Source organism: Aulonocara stuartgranti (genome assembly GCF_965226115.1).
Source record: "Aulonocara stuartgranti genome assembly, chromosome: 5".
Lineage (NCBI taxonomy): Eukaryota > Metazoa > Chordata > Actinopteri > Cichliformes > Cichlidae > Aulonocara > Aulonocara stuartgranti.
Genome location: NC_138943.1, coordinates 5,544,186 through 5,558,637, shown reverse-complemented (window position 1 = coordinate 5,558,637; position 14,452 = coordinate 5,544,186). Strand labels below are relative to the sequence as shown.

The 14,452-nt window shown below is 38.8% G+C and overlaps 1 protein-coding gene across 5 annotated transcripts in view; it reads right to left on the bottom strand.

Moving 5' to 3' along the window:
* tox2 (TOX high mobility group box family member 2) overlaps positions 1-14,452 on the bottom strand; it is a 102,653-nt gene that overhangs the window by 79,785 nt on the left and 8,416 nt on the right. For 2 of the 5 annotated variants that reach the window (XM_082534205.1, XM_082534209.1), the window contains exon 1: positions 5,498-6,101. The exons of 1 other annotated variant lie outside the window; for it this stretch is intronic. In XM_082534205.1, coding sequence (XP_082390331.1) covers positions 5,498-5,590 — 93 coding nt within the window. In that variant the 5' untranslated portion in view covers positions 5,591-6,101. Of the gene's footprint in view, positions 1-5,066; positions 5,190-5,232; positions 5,304-5,497; positions 6,102-14,452 lie in introns of those variants that run through there. 2 more of the 5 variants (XM_082534208.1, XM_082534206.1) reach the window with 2 other exon arrangements.

Below are 14,452 nucleotides of genomic sequence, written 5' to 3'. Positions count from 1 at the left end.
TAGATTACAGGCTGATAACAGCGCAGAAATTACTCGAAATGCAATAGTATATCTCTAAAGTATATTGGGAGGAGTTTAAAAAATACACTGTCATGATTCAATTCTTGGTAATATAATCAATCATCAACATAAATAGCCTGTTTCTATGGACCTCGGTGATTAAGTAGATAACGAGGCAGGATAAACTATAGAATCTATTTTCAGCCATACATGACTTATGACCCTCTTAACACCTCTAGTAGCTCTGAGTCATGTCTGGTCTAGATTATAAAGTACAGAGCACTGGAGTGCTGTGAGTCTGGTTGACTTCTCTATCTTGTAGGTTAAACTCGAGTCCATCGTGGTAAATCCCTGTAATGGATAGCTGTATCCCCTTATTTGCTCTCTGTACAGACAATAGCTGTCCTTAAAATACCCCATGAAATCCAAGGCAGATACAGCTATAGAATAGAAACTACAGTATCACTGATGTGGCGAGATTGGGGCTTTTTCTTGTGATGCAACTATACTGTAACATAGAAACATAGCTAAACAGACATGAAGCCAAACGAGGAAGCTTGGGTTCTGCGTGTAACACACTTTTGGATTTAACTCAGATGAAAAATGCAGTCGTACCTCTATTTCGCTTTATTGTGTTTCAAAACAAAACCATCACACTCCTACTGTAACAGTCCATGCACACAACACAATCTAAGCCCCACTGCTCCAGAGAATAACACTGTAGCTACTTATCATTAACTCAAAGACACAATCAGCCCCAGGCGATCCAGCTTCCCTCCATAACCTTTTGACATTGCTGCTGGGAAGGTAAATGAGAGAAGAAGTTAGACACAGCGAGGGGGGTGGGGATGTGGGGAGACAGAAAGACTTCATTATGAATACAGCCAGGAAGTGGTTAGACCAAAAAATAAAAAATTAAAAAATAAAACAAGAGAACTTTACAATAAAGACAGTTTAGTGATTTTTAAATCCAAAACATAGCCTTAATTCCATGTGCCGACTGCCAGTAACTGCATTATAACAGCAAACTCGCCACTTGTAGTTCCAGCAACACAGACTGCATTTTTCCCTCTGGTGTGCATGCGAGCCATGCATGGGTTAACATTTTCCCAGTGAGAATAGTTGGGATATTGCAACTCGGACTGGCCAGTCAGCAGAATGTTATGAATGGGCACAATGAAAAACCCCAAGTCCATGCTGTCGACCCAAGAATGCTTGCCTCCATGTAATTAACTTCGCTCTGTGTACAGAATGAGGTACTGCTGAAATAACTCTTCTTATTTCTGTTTCTATTACTGTCATGTTTTCAAGAGGGGGAAAAAAATCACATTCTGAGAATTCAAATGGAAAATATTTTTGCCTGTCCATACTTTGAAGTATCCTGTGACTAATACAGTGATTTGGATAGCACTGGAAATGGAACGAACCACTTAAAAAGGGGTGGTACGTGCTCTGCAAAAGCTGGCCTCATTGCTTTTCGAGTGGATGAATGTCAGCTAATGGTAATGTGTATTCGTGTAGTGATGTAAAATAGGGCATAAGATTAAACATAAGATAAATGTATAAATGAGGTATACCTTAAAACCTGTTTCATACATACAGCTCACCTCAAAGTGTTTTAGCAATTAGATTTGCACTTTGCACGCATGCAAATATACGCACACGTGCACGCATTTAGCCCTAAATAAAATCTCTAAATAACTGATAGTGAGTTGGAACAGACTGCAACTATGTAAAGAGTAACATCTGCAAACCATCGAATTATAAACCTACAGTATAACTACAGTATAATTACACGAGAGGCTCCCTCTTGGGCACTGTGTTGTTAGAGGGAAAAGGGATGAGGGGAAAGTGGAACATCTACAGTAATCTATCCAACTTCATTTCACCGGAGTGATTCTGCCTCGGGGTATGCACAAGTCATAATGCATTTGACAAATAGTCTCCCACTAAAACAGGCATTTGCGAAGAAGTGGCCTTCAGCGCTGGTATACACAGCTGAGTGTACGCTGAACAAACAAGCCTCCCACTCAGCGAGGAAAGATACAGAGAGGCTTCAAAAAGATTAGGAGAAATCTTGGGCGAAAAGTAAAGATGACTCACAGTGATTGTGCAAGTGCAGGACAATGCAAGTTGGATGGAGTTGAGAAGAGCAACAGAGCCGTGGGGTTCTTAACAAAACACAAATCGATGCTTTTCTCATGTGTTGTTCTTTGCATTGTTCTGAAATACGGGCGCACAGGTTGTTTTTACAATGAATTGCAGAGAATCATCATAACGGTTTTAAAGAATATCTTTATCCTTTTGGTTTTTGAGCGTGAACTTGACTGAAAAACAAAACTAAAGCATAACCTTCTGATTAAATATTTGGGTGATGCTTACATTCTCTTGTCAGTTTGTTAGCATTAATGTAGTCATCAGTCATGCAATAAATCCTACCTTCAGATTACAGTGCTCAGTTTTAGTTCTTACAGTTGTTTTAAAGAGGTGTTGATTTAACACAGTGACTACAGTATTTAGGTTGCAGTGCTAGCTATATATACTGACTACACTGTATTCTGCCCATCCCATTTATAACACAGAAGAAAAGGCCAAATAATGAAAACACCTATGATGAGGTTCCTGGAAGTTAGCTCATGTAACATATTTTAACAAAAACTGAGCACTGTAACCTTCCTGAAGGCAATCTGTGCTGCAAGAATGTTTTATTGCATCTGTTTTAACAACCTGTCCCTGAATAAAAGCATTACATTAACAATCTTTCCTTCCTCTGCTTCTGATTTCTAAAAAAAAAGTAGAAAAATAGAGTAGAGATCTGATCATTGTGTGTGCACACAATTTACAGTCATTCACACAAAGCTTAACAGTCACCCTCAGAAATAGATTTGACTTTACACCACTAGAACAGGAAGCCATACACTTTTTTATATGTGAACTGTCCCACTTTGTATTATGTGCACTTCCTGGTTGGTGTATTTAATACTGTACTGTAATGCATAATTACACGAGTGATTGTCAAACAAGCTGTATATATATATATATATATCGGTGTGAATGTCTTCAGGAGGCCACGTTTGGGAGTTTTGTGCCTATTTGAAAACATGCAGCTCTTAACATTGCTTAGAATTATGTTTGCAATTTACCATGGAAAAATTTAAAAAAAAAATATCAACAGCAATGACTAACTGTCTTGTGAATCTGACTTTAAGAAAAAAAGAAATCAGCTTCCTCACTTGCTGATTGAAGTGGCATTAAACAGCTGCGGTGCTTCTAATACTGAGCCACTCCAGCAGGTCAACTCCATACTTGTGAATTCAAGGCGCCAGTAAGATGAACTATTGCCAAAAATGTCTTATAAAGATCCTGTATCATTATTCAACAGTTACGTGTAGAAGCAGGAGTACAGTGCAGATAATGTGTCGCTTTACATCATGGTCACAGCTGTTACTTTAGTAATGACAATGTTATATGATTCTGTCCTTGAAACTCAAACCTGCTCCTTACCGGGCCAACAGCCTCTACGCTTGCTGAATCATGATAACCAATACAGTTCATTGTGTTAATACTACAAGAGCTGGGACGCAGCCTCAGTCAGAAACAACAAGGTCCTACTGTGATCTTCAGTAGATAGCACATCTGCAGCTACTCTGTCTGCCTACAGTGTATGTGTTTAGCTAACCGCACACACACACAATTATACAACTTTTTCAAAATCACAAAAAGATTACAAAAGTACTTCTATCTGAATTCTGCTTCTAGTGATAGACTAAATTAACGTGTAAAACAAAATCGAGCTATAACTATGAACACTTCATTTGGATTTTAAAGACTGATGTTGATGTCCCAGTGAGTCAGGAGTTGAGGAATAACTGCAATCCTTGTAAACCATTCGCGTATTGTGATTCAAATCTCTCTCCAAGTATGTGAGTGTTGGTGTAGAAAAGTGTGTCCACAGGCAGCTAACCGCATGTGTTGGACATGTATACATACAGGTGACTGTGTGCATGAACAGGATAGATTAACAATTCAAATATTGTACTGAGCTATAATGTTTCACTTTGTCATCAGCAAAAGCTAACTGCCTGCTGGCTTTCTTCCAGGTGCTAAGGCAAGCAAACCAATGTGAATGGCTGGGGGTATACTGCCTTCTTCTAGTTCTGCTCAATAGTTACTGGTAAATGTTTACACAAGTTTTACCTTGACCACCGCAGTAAAAGAAACTTGGCTCATTACTTGCAACTTGTAACCTTGGACTATTAAGTAGGTCTGTATGTACATTTCTCACTTGTAGATGCCAAACATTTTTCTGCAAGGAAAAGAATCTGCAATGGTGTCCACCATGGACAGAGTGCAAGAGTAAAAAGCTTCTCTCTTTACTGTAGGCCCAACATCAACAGGATATCAATAACCACATAATTCAAGAAGGAATTGGAAAATCCAAAACGCACTACTGCAGATGCAGCCTTTTCTTTCCTTTCTTTCAAAGAGCCTGTTTTCAGAGATAGATAATCCATGACAGGTGTTAGCACTTCAAGTTGTTCAATAAACGCTTCTTTTACTACTGAATCGTGCGTACAACGCAGTTAATTTTTCCAGCACTTCTTATCAGTGTTAATGTAAACACAAAAGCTAATATAATAATCAAACTTTAACCAAACACGGAAGGCTTCTTTTAAAGGCAAAGGCGAATAATCATTTCTAAAAAGTTATTATGCGCACAATGATGTGGTTGAATTTTTGTCCATACAGGTGTTGATAACCAAGCATGCCAAAATATACTAGTGATTAGTACTAATGGAAAGTATCTTACCGAGCAATAATGCAAAATAAAACAGACGAAAATGCCAAATCACGCTGCAACATGTAGAAGTATAGTCTTAACCAATACGCATAGCATGCTCTCATATTTCAACGCAATGCTGATAATTGTATTTCGGAATAATAGTGCACTGGCCCTGTAAAGTAGCTGGAAAGTGTATTTCCGCAGTTAATTCTGAAGCATTTAGATCATATAGAAAACATTCTGGCGGTCTATATATATTAGAAGACAAGAAAAAAATGCACACGTTCATTTTGTCCATTTGTCAGTTTTGGTTGTTGAAAGCAATCACCAGCTCCTCCGGTGCGCCAGATAAAGTGGTGCGCTCCAACTCTGCTCACAGGACATCCACAGCACAACGCAGCCCCAGTTTATTCACACTAACACACAAGCGATTTGAAATTAAACGCCACCTCACGTGCACGATCTCAAAGCAGGTGTCCTTTTTAGCAAAGTTTATGAGTCCAAATACATTAAAGAAATACAACGAAGTTGACGGGGAAATGCAGCCTGTCACTCACTGATCCCGAGGGAACCAAAAGTGCAGCACTTGTCACTAGAGGTCTTCAAACAGCGTGCCTGAAAAAATACGACCCGTCTGCCACCATGCGTATTCAATATACATCATGAAACTTATGGCTGCACATCTGACCGACTAAAGTAACCGTAAACGTTTACCTTGTTGGAATGGTAATAGTCCAAACCGGAGTCAGTCGGTAGCGTACATGAACCCACGCTTGAAGGGGGAGCTGGATAAAATCTGACGTCCATCTCAGAGTCCGCAAGACTGACGGCATGAAAACGTAGCTCCCAAAAAAAAAACCTGTGCGACTTCTCTCTCTCCTGCACACACACACACTCACACACACTCACTCACACACGTCTCTCTCCCTCTCTTTTTTTTCTTTTGTGTATCAAACCGAACAAAAAAGTAGTACGAGAAGATGTTCAGTCTTTATATCCGTCCTACAGTTACTTCGGCCCTAACTGCACGCTGATGCTCTCATATATAACATCCCTATAAAGTTCACTTGGAAAGAGGGGGGAAAGAAAAGACAGATGCCCGCCTCAGTAATCTCTGAAACTAGGAAGCTAAACAGTGTAGTTGTTTGACAGCGAAACAAGCCGGGCGTGCTGCAGGTGAAGAAATGATCTTGTCTACGGTTTCTCCCAAAACGCCCGCTCTCCGTTCCTCGTTTCCAGACGCGCTGTAGCTTTGTCATGTGGGAGCGCTCTGATCCATCCATGCGTTCCCGTCCACTCAGCAACTGCTAGGCTGCGACCTCTACCGGTCAGAGGAGGACAGGCGAGAAGAGGGTCAGTGGGGCTGGGAGGATTGACGAGGTATAGTGAAGAATAAGTCTTTATTAGTGAGTTTAAGTGACCCTCAGATAGTGGGCCAACGACAGCCTCTCTGCGTGGTCGTGAGAGCATCACAAGTTGATTTAACACTGGGGTGTGGGCATTTGGCTGATTCAAAGAGCTGTAGAAATGTTTAGTTTTTTTGTGAAATCTCTTTGAAATGATCAAATCAGCTCTTACACAGGCTCTGTTCATCTTTTAAAAAATGGCTAAACATCTAATCTTTACTATTTAATTAATTTTAGTGTAATAACACTATATCTGACAGACACAGAAAATACAAATGCATTCAATTCAATAGGAATTTAAAGCTTTATGTTATATTTTCATGAAAACATGAATTTATGCTTTGAGATTCCTGATATGACCCTGAATTTAAATGACGTACTTGGTATGATGTGCAGCCTAATGCTGCCATAATTTGGACCATAAAGTTCACGGTGAATCTCATTAACTTTTTCACTTCACTTCATTATTTAAATGTTGTTTACAGCAGTTTTGTCATATAAATAAAAAATATTGTTATGTATTTTGATGCATTTCAGTGAGTCGGCAGCCAGTGGAATACATCTCACTTATAAATAAAGGAATCTCTGTATCTCTGTGTATCTTCTTCGCATTTCACAACTGTTCATCCGTCCAATTTCAAACTCGGGAGTTTTATCTCAGTGGACCACAGAAGCCATGTGGATGGTCAGTGGTCTCATATTGTGGTCTCATTTATCATCTACCTATTGCTAGGTAATGGGAAAATACTTGACCTCACATATGATGTCACAAATCTCCCTTCTGTGAAGAAACCAGATCACCACTAATGTGGCACATCAGATAATAGAAGACTAGAAGTCCCAACTTTGCTGAGGGGAAAACAGTTCTCACCTGATTTTGTATAGTCTGAAGGTGCAAAATAAATAAATGCTTAAAGGCTTCCATCTACTGGATTGGAAACCTTAGCTGGGAAATGGGACAATATGTTGGTTTTTTTGTTGTTGTTGTCTTTATAAGCCACCAAACAGTAAAATTAATCATTTTATGGGACAAAATTTGATAGAGGTCATAAGACATTGGGTATCATCGAGACTTGGAAAACTATTGTATCTTGACACTTGTTGTGTTTTCTGATCATTTAATATGCCAGGGTTATCTGGTGTGTTGGTTTTTGTAATTTAATAATGCTGTTGAAAGTTTGACAGTATTTAGGTTGTGTTACAGTGGAATGTAGATCATTCAGAAATCTGTGAGTTGGTTTTTGATGCCTTAGCTAACTATAGTAGCTGGCTAACTATGGAGTCATGGCTATGCAGAGATAGAGTGCTAAAATCATTCTCTGACACAGCAAAACCTAACATTTTTAGCCACTTTAAGGTATTTTACTGGTGTCAGGCATCTGTTGCATTGTGTAGGGATAAATGTTTTCCCCTCCACCTGACCTGATTTTCTCACTATGGCGATATAAATTGTTGCTCTAATTTTGACCCTTGAATTCACACACATAATCACATTCACACACAGCTGGACAAATAGAAAACATGCTCACACAGCAGTCAACACAGCATGATGCACACACAGAACAACCATAGCTTTAGCGAGGTACAGATAAGAAAAAATAACCTTGCTCCCAGCCAAATGTGTATTTTTACAAATGGGATGAAGTGGTGTTGTGTGCTCAGTCTTATGGCTATGTGCAATTTATTCTTGCGTTCTTGCGCAAAGTGTGTATTTTTTCTCTCACTTTGAGAGTGTGTTTATGTTAACCAAGCTGCCATTGTTATCCCAGTGGGTGACTTTTTGGCCCCCTCAGGACTCTGCCCATGTCCATGTTGCTAACACACGGCATGGTGGCTCTGGCCCTGGGGTTTGAGCCTGCGTTAATACCAGGCACAGATGGGTTGCACCATGGGCTTGCTGTTGCAGTCTGCCATCAGCTGCCAGCTCAGGCTGTCCTGACTCCAATCTCATAAGGTTAACTGTCACAAGGATACTGATTTCTTCCAATTCTGTACCTCTGTGTTGGATTCCTCTCTGCCTGTCTCTCACTTTCTCTCTCACCGTTACTCGTTCGCTCAGTCGCTTGCTTTTACAGCAGAGGATACAGTACACAGGGTTATCTGGCACATGAGGACTCATGCCTTCATTGGGAAAGAATGCGTGTAGTTTTTTTGCATTACAGCCTTACGTGAAACAGAACAGTGAAGGACTCATGCCATATATTAGGAAAATGGGTGATTAAAAAAATAAGTAGTGGAAGAAATCGGGTAAGTGGAAAAAAGTGCAAGCGAAGGATGCCGGTAAAAATCGAGATGAGGAGAAATTAATGTGTGGTGGAGGGGCACAGAGAATGGTGTAACATGTAAATAAAAGGGAGATGACACACAACTGAGGCATAGTCAGGAAAACTTTAACATTCAAGGACAAAAACTTTCCAGTGTAAAATGCAAATCGTGTCATCCAGCTTACCCTCTATTCATCCATTCAGCACAATAGTGGCACAAACATTTTTATTGCCACGGTAAGAGCTCCTGCTAGCATCAGGAAATGAGAGGAAAAAATAAAACATTAGTTTCCATTAAGGGTTATAACCTTGCTTGTACTTCGATGATGTCAGGAGCGCTGGTTTAATAACTTTATCTGAGCTGTAGTCATTTTACTTTTCATAAATTGATAACTAATTTTTCAATGCAGAAATATAACATTTAGATGAAAATGACTTTAAGACCTCAATAATTTTCCTTTTTAAATAAAGCAGTAAAAGACCTCACTGATGTTTGCAGTGCTTCGTGCTAAACGCAAGCAATCAACTTTGGAGAGAAAACATTCGTTTTTCGGTAATTGACGTACAATTTCACTTAAAAATAAAGCACTTACTGATAAGAGGCAGAAGACAAAGACGAAAACACTTTCTTCTTTTTCTACTCTGCCCCTCAGATCTCTCCGCTTCCATTTAAGTGAGCTTTTAATTTTTCTTCCAGATAGAAATGTGCACTGATTATCAACAATTGCTGCTTTGCTGTTTTTTAAGTAAATGTTTAACTCACATATATCACAAGGTTCCCTAAAGAACACAAAAAGTGGACTCAAAATTAACTGTGACTTACTAAAATATCACAAAAAGTAGCAACTTTCTACCTTGTGCAATATTAAACCTCTAAAAAAACAAATTATCAGTTATGTTGATGCAGCACATGTTTACCATCATCAGCTTTTCAGGGTTATTTGTTGACTTTGGACTGACATGTTCTAAGCGGATTCTTACAAAAAAAAATGTGATCAAAGGTGGGGGTTTCCAATAACAATTCACCTATATTCTTTGATGATGTTTAAAGATCAGTTGCAAATTCAAACGGCAAAGACAGTGACTGAATTTTAAATGACCTGGTTAGAATTCTAAGACTGTCAGTATGAGAGAAAGCAAAAAGACAAAGACAACAAAGTACAGAAACAAAAGGTGATTCATCAGTTCCAAATGCGAGTCAATTTGCTAGATTCTGTAACTACAGGGAGAATTTGACAGTGTGTCAGTGAGAAATGTTCTAACAAGGATGCATAATTTTGCTATTTATTGGCATTATCCAGTGACTGCAACCTAAATGACTATATGCTAGGTTATTTGCATTTATAGCAGCTTAGCAGCAACGGGAAATATGTTACACATAAACCATTCAAGCCTATTAAAGAAGTCACTGCTGAAAACAACAACAAAAAAAAACATACCTTACTTATTTACAATGTAAAAATAGACTGGTTTAATCACAAGACCACTCAAAAGGAAATGGTTTGGGTTAAAATAATCACCTTGTTAAGGTTAGGGTACCTCGGTCATCGTTCTTACTGTTTAAGTATTTGCAGGCCCCTAATTTCTCTTTTCAGAATCTACTTGATGAAATTTAAATGCTTTAATTTCCAAAAAAACCTTCTCATACTGTACATTGCTGCATCACCTCTTTTCACCCTCTCGCTAACAGAATGGGGAATAAAACCACAACAAGTCAGCTGGCCTTATCTGGACTTAGTGCAGGCAGCTGTTCATTCATTCTCTGTTTGAGGGTATGCCAAGCTAGCCTATAGGCAAAAATGTGCCCGTTTGTTAGACAGTGACGTAGATAAGTGACAGATAACATTTGCTACAGTTTCACCACAGCTGACTTTGAAGTTCATTTTCTCTCATCTGCTGGATGTGTGTTACTCAACATCAACTGTATATAAACCAGTGGAATGGTATTTTCCTTGAGTAACAATGTTATCGACGCATTGCTTTTTACCATTTAAAGAAACATTTTCCATTGCTGACAAACAATTTAAAACAGGAAACAAACTCTCCAGTGCTAAAGTTCAGTGTGTCACCAACCCATTCAGTGATTAGTGCTTTTGTTTCAGTGTGGACTGTAGTGTGTTTTACACAAGCTCTTTTCAACCCAAAGATGATAATTACTTTGAATAATAAACCTTTTTTCAAACTACATGGCTCCTAATGCATCAAAATGAAACCCAAACTAACGATAATGGATGGAGATCAGTGAATAAGATGAAAAATGCCTGGTTTGTAACAAAAAAATCCTCTAGACACTGTACCTCCGGAGGTTGTACCGTACATTAAATTCACCATTTCTTAAGTGGCCTTCTCCTCCTCCTACACAAGAGAACACACATTAGCCTACTCTTTCATCTGTAACAAATAAGCAGAGTTATGCAAGTGTTATTTAATGTCACTATAATAAGAGCTTCAGTTCCCCACTAGTTATGGGAAGTGAAGCTGTCAAGGTGGAGTTTCATCAGACACCACAAGACTTTTGCTGTTGGTCATTTTATGCAAAATATTAATGCTTATTCTTCTGTAAAACAGAGGCCAGTGCTTTGGTTTCAGGAATTACCACGAGGACCTCTGTAGGTCAAGTGTTATCTTTGCTGTCATCTGAGCAGAGCAAGGTTATTTTATGATTTTTTTTCCCATTGCATCCACTTACATTGCTTTTAACCAAAATTTGCAGTCCTAAATGTTGCTGCTTACCTCCCTGATTTAATTTAGCACCCTTGTGAATATTGCAACAACATTGCCTTGGTCCACTGTTAGCAATTCCATATAAGGTTGTCCAGAGTACAGCAAACAGCAAAGTAATGGTAAACAGGAAAGAGTTCAGTTGGTCCATTAGGCAGAGAGATGACTCATTAATGACCTGAATCTACACAGAACACTGTTTTTCGCAGTTATTACACAGAAGCAGCATATTTGTGTGGGGAGGAAAAAAAAGTCAAACCCATGGAAACTGATTATGCTAAAAAGACTCACCTTTGCTTTGATTTGTGTCATTTGTGTTCTGCGAAGCACTTTGTTATAGAGCAGCTTGTGAAAATGCTTTGTAAATGCCTTTATAAATGCCTTTATGAATGACTTTGCCTTTGACTTTGCCTCTCATGCAATAAATTTCACTTTATGTCAATTTAAGCTACATCAGACTGGTACTGAGGTACTTAATTTTCTGCTTTCATATTTCCACTAAAGTCAAGCTACCTAAATAAAAAACCCTTTAGGTCAGTAAGTTTGGTTGTTCTAACTCAACCATATACCGAAAATGAATTCCTGTTTCTCTTCAAAACTGTTCTACTCTGATCTTACACAGAAGACAACGCAAATCCAGACAAGTAGGAAACAAGACAAACAATGGAAATGATGACATGACAGGATTTGGTGGCATGACATTTTGGGTAACAAGGCACCATTATTGCTCAGATGCACGGTTACAGCTAGACTTCCTAGACACAGCAAGTAGTTTCGTGTTGTGTAAAATTGAAACACTGACCACAATGTTACAAAGGAATAGATTTTTGCTTCAGAACATATGTGCACGTTGTTTTGACCACCAGTACTTTTCATTTCCTTCCCTGTCCGACTGTGTTTCTGCAGCACATAAAAACTTTTCCAATTCAGAAACACTTTGTGCCAGAGCTCAAGCGAATTAAAGTGTGCAAATAAACTATTATGTATGTCAGTTCCAGAATAACAACAATTATACGCAGCACAAAGGGCTGCTCAATGGTGAACCTTTGCTAACCTTTTCTAGCCACTGACATTCAATAATGGGACTATGTTGTCTCTTGTTCCTTTGGACAATCATCCATTGAAACAACTGCCATTCATGCAGTTTGCTCCACCCTCTGCGTGACCCTTTTTCATACTAGTAATTAGCTGCTGTTGAATTTCTACCAGATGCAAAGCAACCACGTACAATATTGACTATTTATGTGGATATCTATGGCAGTTTATTAGATTATCATTTGATACACCACTCTCAAGTCTGACATATAACTGGTGCATTGTGATTTGGTTGTATTTTTCCAAAAGAAATGAATTTTAAAATGTCAAACTGTTACTAGAATTAAAATTTAGCTTTGAAATAAGGTGAGGAAATGTGCATGCAATTCTTTCTGTTTTGATGCAAGAAAATGGAAACGATTCCTCCAAACATCTGTGCACAATTGCAAAAAATTACTTTTAATCATGTTTTTACAGCTCAATCATCCCCTCATCCTCCCATTCCACTTCTGAATAAACCCTCTTCTTCATCATCCTCTCATTCCCCGACCTTCTACTTATGTTGCACATGAGAAATGAGAGGGGGATGGGAGGGAAGATGAATGAAACAGGGAGTGGGGAATGAAAGGGAGGGGGGAACAAGAAGAGAGCAAGATTGGGGAAAATGCCCTTTGACTGGATTTAAAAGTCTGTGGCATTTCATTTTCAGAGAGAGGAGAGCTTCATCTCCTTCAGATCCTTTAAGGGCCAACCTAATTGATTAATGTTTCCATCTCATTGAGAAGAGGGGGGTTGTGGTGGGGGACAGGGGGCATTTGAAGCTTAACTGGAGCCTTTTACATTCCCAAGTCTTAAAACAGAACCACCACAAAGAGAGATGATGACAGAATGAAAGTCGGAGTGATGAAACAAAGTGTAAAATTCCAGTAGATGAGTAAAATATGTTGAAGGTCAAAGTTGTTTCAATCTGAACGTAGAGGGATAAAAAAATAGTCGTGTCTTACCCCATACTATAAGCTCCCCTTGTAATGAAATAATGTACGTGTTTTTAGCGAGGTATTCAGTTTTCAAAGAGGCTGTTTAGGTTTCTGCACCTGTCATCCAGCTGGGCAGCAGCAGGCACTCTATATGATTGCAAAATCAAATGTAAGAAATCCACTGCCTTTTCATTGAAAGTGAAGACTGATAAAAAAATTAAAAAAAAACAAGTCACTGACATGAAATCTAAAGTAAAGAAGGAAAATATACTTTCATATCTTGATAATTTAGTGCTTCGAATAGGTGATGTTTTCCCCAGTAACAGTATTTATTTTTGACACGATACATAAAGCCTTACAGTAATTTCCAGCCTTCCATGCCCACGACCCGAGGCCACGGGAACACAAAGCTGATCATGGCTGAACAGAAGTAATGGAAATTAATGTGAGGACAGACTCATAACATGATAGCTCTGTAGGCTCAGGTGTAAGCTGAGGTATGAATCTCAAAACTCTCTGAATGAAAATATACCATGATTACTTGCCCTTTGCATGTTTTTGACACCAACATGAAAATATTTATATATCGAAGACTCTACAGGCATTTCCAATCACACAACAAAACCAGTGGAGAGAAGCCAAAACAGTACTGACCTTTACCCAACATGGTATATTAAATATGAAAGGTCAGCTTCCACGGTTGGGGGAGGGTGGAAGTTAAGTCTAGCACATAGCAGACACAGACAAAATACTGTAATATCTATCAGGCAAATCCCCGAGCTGCCTTCAGAGGTCATTTGAATGTTAAGGGTGTTGAAGCAAGAGGAAAGCAAAGATACATAGTTCAGCAGTCCTTCCGCTGTTGTTGAACATGAGGCATGCTGCTCTGCAGTTGCATTTTTATAATCCTATTAATCATGCAAGCTTCTGTTACATCTGCTCGACTTCCTGAATCACAAAAATTGCAATTTAATATAATTTGCGGTATTTTCCCCCCCTTAAACTAAATAATACAAACTCCTCAATAACAACTGTACAATTGAATTCTGTTCAGTGTAATTAAGGCTCAGTTTTATAATTCAAATGTCCTTCTGAAAACGGAGTCAGCTATTTAGCTGCCAATCACTCTGCTCATCGCTGAATGCATGTAGTCACCAAACAAAACAAAATTATTTCCCTTTATGCAAGCAGCTGCTTTTCACTCAGAATAAATTACTGTACAATAAGTTTGATGAGAGCCAGACATCTGTAGCTATGTTAACACAT